Source organism: Callorhinus ursinus, unplaced genomic scaffold (assembly GCF_003265705.2).
Source record: "Callorhinus ursinus isolate GAN/ISIS: 27379988/994484 unplaced genomic scaffold, GSC_fseal_2.0 scaffold4, whole genome shotgun sequence".
In the NCBI taxonomy this organism is placed as follows: domain Eukaryota; kingdom Metazoa; phylum Chordata; class Mammalia; order Carnivora; family Otariidae; genus Callorhinus; species Callorhinus ursinus.
Window position 1 is genome coordinate 61522049 of NW_027397066.1, and position 13601 is coordinate 61535649.

The window sequence follows — 13601 nt, forward strand, 5'->3', positions numbered from 1 at the left end:
GGGTTGGGGTGGCTGGGTGATAGACACTGGGGAGGGTATGTGCCATGGTGAGCGCTGTGAATTGTGTAACACTGATGAATCACAGACCTGTAACTCTGAAACAAATAATACATTATATGTTAAAAAAAAAAAAGATAGTAGGAAGGGAAAAATGAAGGGGGGTTATCGGAGAGGGAGATGAACCATGAGAGACTATGGACTCTGAGGAACACAAGAGAGAGGGTTCTAGAGGGGAGGGGGGTTGGGGGTGGGTTAGCCTGGTGGTGGGTATTAAGGAGGGCGCGTATTGAATGGAGCACTGGGTGTTACGCGCAAACAATGAATCACTACATCAAAAACTAATGATGTAATATATGGTGATTAACATGATAAAATAAAATTTAAAAAAATAAAATCTAGAAACCCAAAATAAAAAAAAAATTTTTTTAAATTTCTACCACAGTGCTGGGCACAGAGGTAGTCTAAAAAGGTAATCTAGGGGCGCCTGGGTGGCTCAGTCGTTAAGGGTCTGCCTTTGACTCAGGTCATGATTCCAGGGTCCTGGGATCGATCCCCGCATCCGACTCCCCGCTCCGCGGGAAGCCTGCTTCTCCCTCTCCCACTCCCCCTGCTTGTGTTCCCTCTCTCGCTGTCTCTCTTTGTCAAATAAATAAAATCTTAAAAAAAATAAATAGGAACTATCATTAAACAGATTTTAAGATGAGAAAATTAAAGTGCTGAAAGGTTAGTACCTTGCCCAAGGTCATATAGTTATGAAGTGGTAATGCCAGGATTTTTTTTTTTTTTTAAGATTTTGTATATTTGACACACAGACATAGCACAAGCAGGGGGAGGAGCATAGGGAAAAGGAGAAGCAGGCTCCCCACTGAACAAGGAGCTGGATGGGGGATAAGGGGCTCCATCCCAGGCAGCGGGGATCATGACCTGATCCGAAGGCAGACGCTTAACCCACGGAGCCACCCAGGCGTCCCTAAAGCCAGGATTTTTGAACCTAGGTAGTCTGGTTGTAGAATGATATTCAAATAACTTCGTAATGAGAAATGACATTCTGAACTAGTCTTCCTTGGCCAAAAGTAAATTGTATTTTTATTAAATATATTTATGCCTACCTGCCAAAATAAACAAATAAAAACGAGGAGGGAATTTAAGGCATCGCTACTTGTCAGTGAAAACATTCAGGCCGAAGTGCGGTAAATTTTGATGATTTTGTCCTAAAAGGGTTTCCTCAAACAGATGAGATGTTGGAATAAGTGACTTTAGGCTTTTGTGATGGGGGTAAACTAACCTACTCACAAAAGCAGGGAGTTCATATTCTTCTAATCTAATCAGAGGTTTTCAACAAAAACATTTACAAACCAAGGACTTAAATAAAAATAAAATTATTAAATCCTGCCATCGGGTCTGGTCAGAAGAACACAAAATGGAGAGCTGGTCTCCCCTTGCCCTTTCATCCGGTTGGCAACGTGAGGAGCGACGTTTTCACAGGGTTTACATGAGACCTCCTGTCCCTGCGCAGTGCTGCGGTCTAACCCTCCCTAAGGGAGCAGGAACAAAATGGTCACATACAGAAAGCAGCAGATCAAAGTATATCTCTCTTCCCCTTCCCTTTTGGAAATCTTAATTCAACAGTGTCTAGTGTAGTCTTGACATAAATGTTGGTCCTCGTCTTCAAATCTGAAGTCCAGCGGGGGCAGATACTGGTCGAAACCGACGAGGTTCGTGCTCTGCAAGGCTGGGCCCGCCCACACACCGAAGAGGTCCCCATTCAGAGACCCGCATCTTTCTTTCACGAGAGTACTTCCTCGGATTCTCACCCGGAGCCCCTCAACCCTTCCGCCGGCGGCCCAGCGTCTGCTTCGCAGCAGCCGGACCCTCGCCCGGAGCCCACTCAGCCTTAGCCAAAGGCGGCGCGTTCGGATCCTGCGGCTCACTGGGGACAGAGAGGCAGACGCAAGGCCGGGAGAAACCTGGGCGCTCGGTCCTGGGTCAGACTCTGAGGCGCCTCAATCTCAAGAGGCGGTTTGTCTTTCACCTCATTCAATAGGCCCAGGTTTTCCCTGAGGGCGTAATCGCGTGGGCTGACCACGGCGCTTCGCCACTCATTTCCCCGCGCTCCCATCCAACTGGCTCCCCACCCCCGGACCCGCTGCTATCCTCAGTCACCTTGTCCCCGCGGGCCGCTCCTCCCGCTCCACGAGGAGCACCTCTACAGCACCTCCCGCACACCTCGCCACCCAGCACGCGCCAGGACCCTGCCATTCTGCTCGCCACACAGACATGCAGTAACGCCCCAGCGTCTGCTGCAAAAGTCCTTCCCCACAGCGGAGGAGATTTCCAGCCCCACGCGCCCGGAGTCGCCCACGCCTGGCGCGGTCGCCGTGCCCCCAGCCGCAATCCCGCCCGCCCGCCTCCGCGTTGGCGGGTCTGTCTCCAGCAGTCAGAGAAGGTCGGCTGAGCCCCCACGTGTGACCAACGAGCTCTCGTTCCACCGGGGGAAGGCCTCGGCCCCACGCTCTAGGGCGGCCAACAGCTGCATTAATTCTCCAGCGGGGGCGTTCTTTTCTTCCTCTCCTGCCGGCAGCGGTCGGATCGTCTGCAGCAGCGACTACTATGGACTCTTCCTCTCCACTGTGATCCCCTACCCCGCCGCACGCCACGGCGACAGCTTCCAGCGGCCTGCCTTTTGGTCTCTCCCTTAGGAAGAGAAGAACTGAGGAGGGGACACGCTTCCCTGGGGAGGGGGGGGGGTCTGCCCGGCCCCACCTCCGTCGCCCACCGCTCTCCCTGGCGGCCCGCAGCCCTTCCAAACCGGTTCCTCCGGGTGAAGCGTGCCTGCCCTGGGCTAATTTTCCGCGAGATGATGTCCCCGCGGACCTGTCTTTCCCCACTGTCCCTTCAACCTCTCCGCAGCCCCGCCAGCTGTCCGCAACGTGAAGCGCGTGGCGGGACCCGAGGCTGGGACCTCCGCACCCAGGATTTTACTCGGACTCCAGCACGTGATGGAGCGGGGGGTGGAGGCCAGAGTACAGCCGGGGGGAGTCTCGGTGGCACCGGAGAGGGTCGTCTGGGGGCCCACGGCTACTTTCGCGGAGGATGAGCCCGGCGGCCTGGGTCGGCTGACCCCGGCTGGCGGCCCGCGCGTCATCCCCCCTCCCACAGCCTCAGCCCCGGCGCGCGGACTCACACCCCTTCTTAGGGAAGCAAATGGTCCCTTCCAGGCGGGTGGCCATGTTGCTCTAATAAAGCGGGAGGGGCGGCGGCGTGGGGGGAGCAGATGCCGCTGGCTGCGAGCGGGAGCCGGGTCCTAGCAGAGCGCAGCCGCGAGGGAGGCGCGGGGGAGGCGAGCCGGAGCCGGAGCCGGAGCCGGAGCCGGAGCGACAGCCAGTGTTGGCGGAGAGCACCCAGGCGCAGCCGGAGTCGGAGCCGCAGCCGCGATGGCCGTGGCCGTGGGGAGACCGTCTGTGAGTGCTGGGGCCTCGCTTCCCTTGCGGGAGGCTCCTCCGGCGCTGGGTGGTCCCCGATTTCGGGCGGGTGCCGGCGGGGAATACGGGGGCCCGGGCGGGGGCTCCGGATGGTGGCGGCTGTGGGTGTGTGCATGAGATTGGGCGCGAGTCTGGAGCTGAGGGGAGGGCTAGGAGACCAGAGGCTGGCTGGTCTCCTACGTGATGCAACAGTGTATCGCCTAGTCGCGCCCCGGTTCCGGAGATGTGGGAGAGAAAGGACCCCTTCCTATTTTCCCTTTAAAGGGATTCTTTTAGCCATGGTGTTTCTCGTCTGCCTGCCTCCCTCTCCGCGCGCAAACCTTTCCTCTCGTGACAGTCGAGAAAGGCGCCGAGAGCGGGGGTTTCCTCCCGGCTCCCCCTCGCCGAGGGGGCTACCAGGGCATGGGAATTGTTCGCCCGAGCGCGCTGTCACACGGCTGTAGAAGCGGGTCAAAAATAAAAGGGTGGGATTTCCATGGTGGCTTCCCCAGTGCATTGTGAGATCTCGGACGCCCCCAGGCACCCACCCGGCTGACCCGGCCCTGCCCAGGATGTGGACAAAAGCTCTAGATACACACACAAAGTTTTCACAAGGCCCCCTTGTCGTGGTGGGTGGAAGTATTAAAATGCTCTGCGGTTGGAAGACCGGGGATGGCGAACCGAGGAGGCGGGGGCGCGAGGAAGAGGAAGGGAGGGCGGGTGCGTGGAGACCTGGGTGCCCCGCGGCTCGGATCGAGGGAAGGATCGAGGGGATGCCCCCGCCCCGAGTTCGCGGGCCGGCCAGGGGTGCAAGACTCAGTTCGCGACTCGGAGCCGGACTTTGAGGGTGCGGTCACAGTCGGTGCTCCGCATCCCCGAAATGCGGGGGGGGGGGGGTAAAGGGCGGCGGCGGTTCCTTTTTATTGAAAGGAGCAGAGCCGGGGGGAAAGGCGGAGTCCTGCTTTCTCTTTCCCCATTTCTTTGTCGATGTTCAAAGTCCACTTTCTCACCGCTGGTATTGGGGGCGCCTCTAGCGAGGTTTTTCCCGCTCAACCATCCCCTTTTCCTTTCCTCATCTCCTTGCCACAACTGTGTAGCTGCAGGTGGTGGCTTGAGAGGTCTTGTAGTCAGGCATGAAAGTCTTACAGAGATCCTAGAGGCTCTGAAGTCCCGGGAATGCAAGGCTGTGTGTGCCCTGACTCCCAGGTCGTCCTCTAAGTCCTCTCCAGATACTGGCGCCTTTTGCCGCCCCTGCGCCCCCTTCCCCGCCCGGGGAAGTTCGCGGGGACCCTCTGCTTGTTGTAACGCGGTTTGGTGGCTCCGCCTCCGAGGTGTTTTCAAAGACGTTCTCCACAGTCACGATGTACTGTGGTCATATTGAAGTGTAACTGTGCGTCTTTTAAGCGTTTTGTACCCTAATATTTAATGACATACGCTTAAGAATTCAGATCTCCTCTTACACACAAGTTGTGCTCTTGATAATTAGTGGTCGTGGATTGTTGTTACAGAGGGAATTTACATAGGCTGTAATCCTATGTAATCCCTTTATTTTGCTGGTGAGGAAATTGAGGTGCAGAAAGGTCAAGTTTATCTGATTAAATTGCTCCCACCTCTCTCCTCCTTCCCCACACTATACTTATTAACAGGGCACAGATTCCGATAACTAAAATAACAATATCTACTTTAGATAATTGGAGAGTAGACAATTCGGGTGGGGGGTAGTGTTCAGTAACGCCTATTGCTGGTGCATTCTTGAGGCCTGGAGTAGGTGGAATAAATAATTTGCTGCACATTTTCTATAAATTAGTTAGTTCATATATGTCAGTTAAATGGGAACAGTATGTGGATTTAAGATTTAGCTGTGCGGCCATAATCATATCCAACACCAGGTCTGCCAACCAGATGTGAGCTTAATCCCACAGAATTCTTGTGTAAGACCTCTCTTATTCAAATAATAGAGGAGATATTTAAAAGTGTACGTGTACAGAGGAGGTAACAGCTTTCTCTGCACATTCCCTGTTGTCACTGGAATTAAGATTAAATTACAGTTAAAAACAGAAGACTTTTTTTTTGGACTGAGTTGTGGTATGAGTGATCAAGAGTTGACTACAGAGTTGAAAAGTCTTTTCATACATTTCCAAGGAATTGTTGAATTGTTTCACTTTGTTCATTCAGCTCTTGTTTTAACTGTGGTGCTTGTAGTTATGTCTTCAAAACAATCCCGGTGAAGGCAGAATATTTCTCCAAACCCAGCTCCAAGGGATCAACACTACATCTTTCATCCTAGAATCCTCTGCCCCTTCTATTCCTTTATCTATTCTCTGATTTGAACAAATGGAAGGGTGTGTTGAGAGAAAGGAATCACTCCAAAATTGATTTGGAGTTTCCCTAGTTACTCATTTAGAATTAGACATTTTTTTTAAGTTGTTTAGGAAAACATGAACAGAATCCTTTCCCTACAAACTGCCTCTCCCATCCAGATCGAAGGAAAGTTCAATTAGAATAATTTGCTCTCATAATTTTAGGTTTTCTTAAACTTGAACGTCTTAGTGTGACGTCCTAGGTAGATACGAGATTTTAGTGGAGAAAAGTCCTTCTATGTCAGATGCAGTATTTTCTGTCTTATGAAGTGGTTATATTCAGTTATACCCATTTAAACCTTAAGGCTCAATTCAGATGTTTCTTAAGTGGATTTGTTGGCTGGAAAACACAGAGGCTTCAGTTTAGTGTGATACTGTTTATTTCTGTTCTCATCTCAACCCCTAGCAGAAGCATTTTCTTGTGGATGGTCTTGGTGCTTGGCTCTGAGAGGACCCTGAAGCGCATCTGCTGTTCCCAGAATGTAACTAATGATTAGCAAGAGCATTTCTCCCCTAGGGATGTGTCCACATTTTGAATGAGTTAGTATTTTTGCATCCAAGTCCCAGGGCAGCTATTATTTTTATTTTAAACAGAGCATGGTAATTTGCTCTACCTGGGAATCAGGCTTTATATAGCTGATCACTCTCAAGATGTGATGTTCAAGTTACAGAGTCGAGGAGGTGAAAGGAACTTAAAGAGGTTATTTGGTTCAGCCTTTTTCCCAATGTAGAAATATTTCCTACTTTGTCCCTAACAGAAGGTATGTATTTAAACTTTTCCAATGGTGAAGAGTTTCCATGATACCTTTAAGAAACACGTTTAATTCTTTTATCTCTTGAGCCAAAAGAAATAGAAAGCTAAGTTCATTCACTCATGTAAAACTATTAATTGAGCACCTCCTGTATGCTAGGTGCTGTACTAGGAGCCACGGTTACAGCAGTGGACAAGAGAGAAAATTCTATTTTTACCTGGAGCTTTTATTTTCTGAGATTTAGTGTCCATGTGTATTAAAGTGATGAGCTTCAGTGGAGTATGTAAGCCATTTAGGGAGAAAGGAAATTATGTGCCTCTTGCTAGGTCAGCAGTTATGATGCAGGTAAAGATCTTGTCTGGGAATCATAGACAGTTCCTGAAGATATGGTCTGTTTTCAGCAGGAGGGTGGGGACTGACAATGAAATGTTATTTTTCCTTGTTATAAAATTGCCAGTTACATCTTGAGGTTGTAGCCCCCTGTGTGGAGGGCTCTGGCTCTTTTCTAACTGGAGAAAGATTAATGGAGCTAAGAAATGTCCAGGGGGTGGCTATCTAAATGATAAAGGGGCTGTCATCTAGGGGGGAGTTTAAAAAAAAAAACTAGTAAGTGGTATAAGTGATACACATTGAGGCTCTATAAGCAATTATTAAAGAATGAAGGAAGTGTTTGAGGTACAGTAATCTCTCCTTAGATCTTTTGAAAGCTATAGATTTTATCTTTTAAAATATCTTCTTTAAAAATGATGTGTTTACATGACAATGAAAAACACCCACGGAATTGATTAAAAAATGAAACTACCCATTTCCCACCATCCTTATATAAGAGCTTCTAGACTGTTAGTGTATTTTCAATGACTGTGTGAGATTTACACAGGTAAGCATAACCTATCTCGTATAAACTGCAACTTAGAAACCAAACTGTGTGCCTGGTAGACCCTGTCTGTTTGGACACTCATATAATGTAGGAACCAGATGCTTAGCGCTTTCAAAGGGGCCACCCTGTTTGTGTCCAGACAAAGGAATGAATGATTTGGTTGTCCTATTTTGATTGATTGCCAGAAGACCTAGTGTTTATATCCACTGATGATGCCACAGCTGATAATGATCTTCGGGTTTCGACTCCGTGTGGGGCAGGCTACAATCAGAGCTTTCTATACCAGTGTTTCTCTTTATAGGACCTTAAACTTGATTGGAGGTGGGATGGGTACGGGCCCTTGTTGGATTTTATATAATTTATTGAAAACTGTCTTTCATAATGCTAGTTAGACCTGTCTTAACTGGGGTCAGTGAAGAAGAACCATTATTTAAGCAAAGACCCAGAAGATCTAAAGCTTCTATCCTGTTCCCCAAGGAGACCTACTTTACAATTTAATTGATACCCCGCTTTGTTGTTGCTGTTTTTTAAATCAAGACTGACAGAAGACTCTCTTCAACTAAACAGTACCACCTCTGACCCACTCAGGCCTGCTGGCAGCCCATCAATGCAACCACTGTAAAACATAAAAACAATACCTGGGCTAAGGTGATAGAGACAGGCTTCTAAAAAGAATTTCCTGGGTGATATGAAATCAAATTTGCATCATCATAGGCCTGATCTGAGGTAGAAATCAGGAGTCTGTACCCTTATATGATTGGAACCAAGGCATTAGAACCATCTTTTTTAGGATCTGTGCCAGTGAGTGTGAGTGCCTTGTTCAAGTCAAAGGGTTCAGGAAGCTGACCTGTGTGGATGCATTCTCTCCCCCTGCTGAACTATGACCGTGTGGGATTGAGTGTGATGTGTTGATGGAGGGGGCAGGCTGAGGTGAAGAGGTTGAAAAGGCTTCATGCTTCAAAAAGAATGTCTTTGGTACCCGACAAGAAGAAGCTTTGTTCATGCCCCCCTCCTTTTTTTTTTTTTTTGCATTTTAAAAATTGTGATAAAAATATATATAACACAACATAAAGTGTAGGCCTCTGAGAAGAACTGAGCTGGCAGCTGGAGGCTGGAGAAGCAAAGCTGAGATGTTCCCAATAAAGGGCCTTGTGCTGAAGCTGGATCCTGAGGAGATGAAAGGGAAGATGTGTTGAGGATGTGATCTCTACCTTATGAGCTTCCTCATCTGTGTGGCTGTGCAGTGAGTCACACCTTTTATCCTAAAGGAGTTGGACAGCGTATGAAGATGGGCATCACATGTGCATGCATGATGTGAAGAACCCAGTTACAGTTTCTACTATCTGCAAATGAATAGGCCCAGAAAGTTGTGAGAGACTCTTTGATTGAATAGATGTAAAAATTCTACTTGTTAAGAACAAATTTGGTTCTGGTAACTGACCTTCATAGCTAAAATTTGAAACGACTTGTGAAGTAAAGACATTTTGTAGTGATAATACACCCATATGCCTGTGATGTTCAGCCTCTGGGAATGTTGATATAATTTTAAGTAAGGTCAACCTCCATTCTCTAGCAAGTATTAATTATAAGGGAATTATGTCTGCAAAAAAAAGTGTACCTGTTTGTTTTGATAATTAAGTAACATTACTTTGGGATGAATTTATGATTTCATAATTTTTTCTTATAGAAGTAGAATCACAATAATACAGATAGCTTAGAAATTGAAAAACAAAACAACCCCCAAAAACCTAAACCTATCAACAATATTCTTAGCTTCCTAATCCATCTGCTTCATCAGATATTTTTTCCATTCTTTCTCTTAGCAGGTGCTGAAGTTATGATGTTGAGTATTTGAGATGCCGTCCCTGCTGCTCTCTTAAAATTTCTTGGAAGGATGAGTAAGCAGTAGGATGAGTGAGGAAACAAAAGGATGAGTAAGAAAGGTGAGGTGGAAAAGTGTGCCAAGCCAAGGGAATAGCACGTGCAAAGCTCTGGGTGTGAGGTGGAGCCTCTTAAGAAAATCCAGCTATGACATCAGCATTCAGGGTGGGGTAGAGAGAGTGGACAGATGTGAGTCTAGGCAGGTGGGGGGAGACCAGATCATGCAGTGCATTATTGAAGACGTATATTTTCTACACAGTTTTTAAAAAATATTTTATATCCTATGCACCCCTTTGCCCCAACTTAGGAAATCTCCAGATTCTTGGAATTGGTTGATAGAAGACCTTGAAAGTCTGTAGAGTATGAATTCTTTAAGATTCAATAGAATAGAGACGAAATGAAAAAGGATAGCAGAGTTGATTCCTTTCATGACCAAATTGCACCCTTAAGAATAGAGGAAGTGAAGACTGAGGAAGCACACAAAGAGGAGGTGGGGTCCAGTGACAACATTCCCAACATCGGCCTTCCTCTGTCTAGTCTTCTATATTGAGGCCTTCCTTGATGTGGAACTACAAATTCTCCTTTTCTTAAACATTGAAGCAACTGAGTCCTGAAGGGTAGGAAAATGGCAGGACTCCTCCTATCTTGGACTGCAAGTGTCAGTCAGTGTTCTCCATAAAGAAAATTAAAAACCCTTTGGATACTATGAAAGTAGGAGAAAAGTCTGTTAAAAGCCAGGGTTTTCTTAAGACTTAACACCTTTTTCATTCATTTCATCCCTTTGTGTATCGTTTTCATGTCAATATAAATTTTGTGAGTCTCAGTAAGTGTGCCCATTAAATTTACTCAGACCTGCTGTTTTTCAACAGAAAAAGGTAACCAAAACCCTCTGTGCACAGAAAGCCTGCTCAGCATCTTGCTTTCTTAATTTTTTTAAAAGATGAAAGAAATTGAAGACACAAATGGAAAGATATACCATGCTCATGGATTGGAAGAATTAATACTTTCAAAATATCCATACTACGCAAAGCAATCTATAGATTTAGTGCAATCCCTATCAAGATACCAGTAGTATTTTTCACAGAACTAGAACAAATAATCCTAAAAGTTGTATGGAATCACAAAACACCCCAAATAGCCAGGGCAGCCTTGAGAAAGAAGAACAAAGCTGGGGGTATCACAATCCCAGATTTCAAAATATACTACAAAGTTAGGGTAATTAAGGCATTATGGTACTGACACAAACATAGACCTAGATCAATGGAACAGGATAGAGAACCCAGAAATAAACCCACACTTATATGGCCAATTAATCTAGGAGGCAAGAATATACAATGGGGAAAAGGCAGTCTTCTCAATAAATGGTGTTGAGAAAACCAGACAGCTGCTTGCAAAAGAATGAAACTGAACGACTTTCTTATACTATACAGAAAAATAAATTCAAAATGGATTAAGGACCTAAATGTGAGACCTGAAACCATAAAACTCTTTAAAGAAAACAAGCAGTAATCTCTTGGACATTGACCCTAGTAGCAGTTTTCTAGATATGTCTCTTAAAGGCAAAGGAAACAAAAACAAAAGTAAACTGTTGGGACTACACGAAAATAAAAATCTTTTGCGCAGCAAAGGAAACCATCAACAAAACTAAAAGGCAGCTTGCTGAATGGCAGAAGATATTTGCAAATTAAATAGCTGATAAGGGGTTAATATCCAAAATATTTATTTATTTATTTATTTATTTATTTTTAATTTTTTTATTGTTATGTTAATCACCATATATTACATCATTAGTTTTTGATAATATCCAAAATATTTAAAGAACTCACACAACTCAACAGCAAAAGAAAAAAAAGAAAGAAAAAAAAAAGACCCAATTAAAAAATGGGCAGAGGACCTGAAAAGATATTTTTCCAAGAAGACATGCAGATGGCCAACAGACACATGAAAAGATACTCAGCATCACTAATCATAAGGATATGCAAATCAAAACCACAATGAGGTATTACTTTACACCTCTCAAAATGGCTAGTATCAAAACAACAAGAAATAGCAAGTATAGGCAAGGATATAGAGAAAAAGGAACCTCCATGAACCTTCATGCACTGTTGCCAGGAATGTAAATTGGTGCAACCACTGTGGAAAACAGTATGGAGGTTCCTCAAAAAATTAAAAATAGAAATATTATATGATCCAGTAATTCCACTATTGGGTATTTACCCAGAGAAAATAAATACGGTAATTCGAAAAGATATATGCACCCTTATGTTTATTGCAGCATTATTTGCAGTAGGCAAGATATGGAAACAACTTAAGTGTCCATTGGTAAATGGATAGGTAAAGGATATGTGGCATATATATACAGTGGAGTAGGATTCAGCCATAAAAAAGAATGAGATCTTACTATTTGTGACAACATGGATGGACCTAGAAGGTGTTATACTAAGTGAAATAAGTCATCAGAGAAAGACAGACCATATGGTTTCACTTACGTGGAATCTAAAAAACTAGACGAATGAACAAACAAAAAAACCAGAGTTGTAAATACAGAGAACTAGTTTTAGTGGTTGCCAGAGGGGAGGTGGGGGGGGGGGATGGGCAAAATAGGTGACAGAGTTGAAGAGGTGCAGACTTAATTTCAGAGTGGATAGGTCACAGGGATGAAACGTGCTGCATGGGGAATATAGCCAGTAATATTGTAATGGTGTTGTGTGGTGACAGATGGGAATTGCATTTACGGTAAGCATAGCTTAATGTACGGAGTTGTTGAATCACTGTGATGTGTACCTGAAACTAATGTAGCATTGTATATCAACTATAATACAGTTAAAAAAAAAATCCCTAAAAACCTCTGTGCACAGAAAGCCTTCTTGGCATCTTGATTTTTAAATTTCTATTTAAATCACTGCCAAGATATTTATCTTAACTTTATCCTTAACAAAATTCCCAGGAAGTAATATAGACAAGAAAACTGAGGACCAAAGAAGCTAACATTTACCTAATGTGATGTGGTACAGCCAGCTACTGGGGGGGCTAGGCTTTAGAGCCCAGGCTCTTAGACCCACATACAATCAGATCTACTGTTTGTGTCAGTTTTTTAGACTACATTTTGCTCAGGTAATACATCTGTCCCAAATTTTGGTGGCTTACACAGCACGTGTTTATTTCTCACCCACACACAGTCTTTGTTCTGTCCTCTGAGATCTCTTTGCTGTATTGACCCTAGGATCCAGGTGCTCTATCTGGACCTTGCCAGTCTGGTGGCAGAGGAAAAAGATACTGAACCCTGAACTATCGAGTTCTGACATGGATCACTTACTTTACACAAACTTCATTGGCCAAAGTAAATTGTCACTCCTAAGTTCAACAAGATGAGATGGATAATCCTGCAAAGAGTGGCCGTGCCAGTCACTTGACCAAGCTTGAGGGCCATGGGATGGGGAAGTAAATCCTCTTCTACAGAGGGCAGGAAACATTTTGAATCCTAAGACTTCATCATACCATCCTAGTCAGGGCATCTACTTTAGAGCCAAAGGTCTTTATTATTTTTTAATACTGTTCCCAGTCCATAATGATTTTTTTCACTGCCTTTGTTCTACTCTGATTCCAGTTGGACATGAGATAGAATGATGAGAAAGAGTGTGTTAAGCAGCTAGGATGAATTGAAGGCGGAGGATGTGATTATTGCTATTGTTCACTCACAGTGAGCTTCCAGTAGCATCCTCACTAAGTAAGGGTTGGGTGGTGACCTTCTGAAAGACCTCTGTGCTGTTCTGTGGTGGCCCCAGCTCTGGGACTGTACTCTCTGGGAAATGGTTTTGAGGCCATTAGGACTTCCAGCTGCTTGACAGGATTATTTCCCTTGGGATGCTTCCAAATATGTCCTTTCCCAGCCCATCTGTTCTTAAATGCAGATGCATCAGATGGCACCCTTCTTTCCCTTGCTTTGTTTTCTCTCGCTGAGAGGCAGTAGTACTATATCACATTTTGGTTAAGAACATAGGCTCTGGAGCCAGACAGCTTGAGTTGTAGAGTATCAGCTCTGCCATTTAACCACCTTTGTGACCTTAGGCAAGTTACTTACCTTGTGTACCTCCCATTTGTTAGCTGTAAAATAATAATAGTACCTTCCTCAAACATTTATAGGATTAAATAAGACACACACAGTATTTGCAGTGATGCATGAAACATTCATCCTCAATAAAAAGGAAATGAATATGGAAATAATAATGACTTTATACCAAAGACTGGGATCCAAGCAGAACTGCCAACC

The 13601-nt window shown here is 45.2% G+C and overlaps 2 protein-coding genes across 6 annotated transcripts in view; both read left to right on the forward strand.

Annotated features, from left to right (window-relative positions):
* Positions 1 to 3240: 3240 nt before the first annotated feature.
* Positions 3241 to 13601, forward strand: part of SEPTIN11 (septin 11) — an 89123-nt gene continuing 78762 nt past the window's right edge. For 4 of the 5 annotated variants that reach the window (XM_073891809.1, XM_073891811.1, XM_073891810.1 and 1 more), the window contains exon 1: positions 3241 to 3461. In XM_073891809.1, coding sequence (XP_073747910.1) covers positions 3435 to 3461 — 27 coding nt within the window. In that variant the 5' untranslated portion in view covers positions 3241 to 3434. The remainder of the gene's footprint in view (positions 3462 to 13601) is intronic. The other variant, XM_025887271.2, reaches the window with a different exon arrangement.
* TOMM5 (translocase of outer mitochondrial membrane 5) lies at positions 8550 to 8872 on the forward strand. The gene is given in 1 exon segment (XM_025887275.2): positions 8550 to 8872. A coding segment is annotated over 1 exon segment (156 nt). The 5' UTR covers positions 8550 to 8580; the 3' UTR covers positions 8737 to 8872.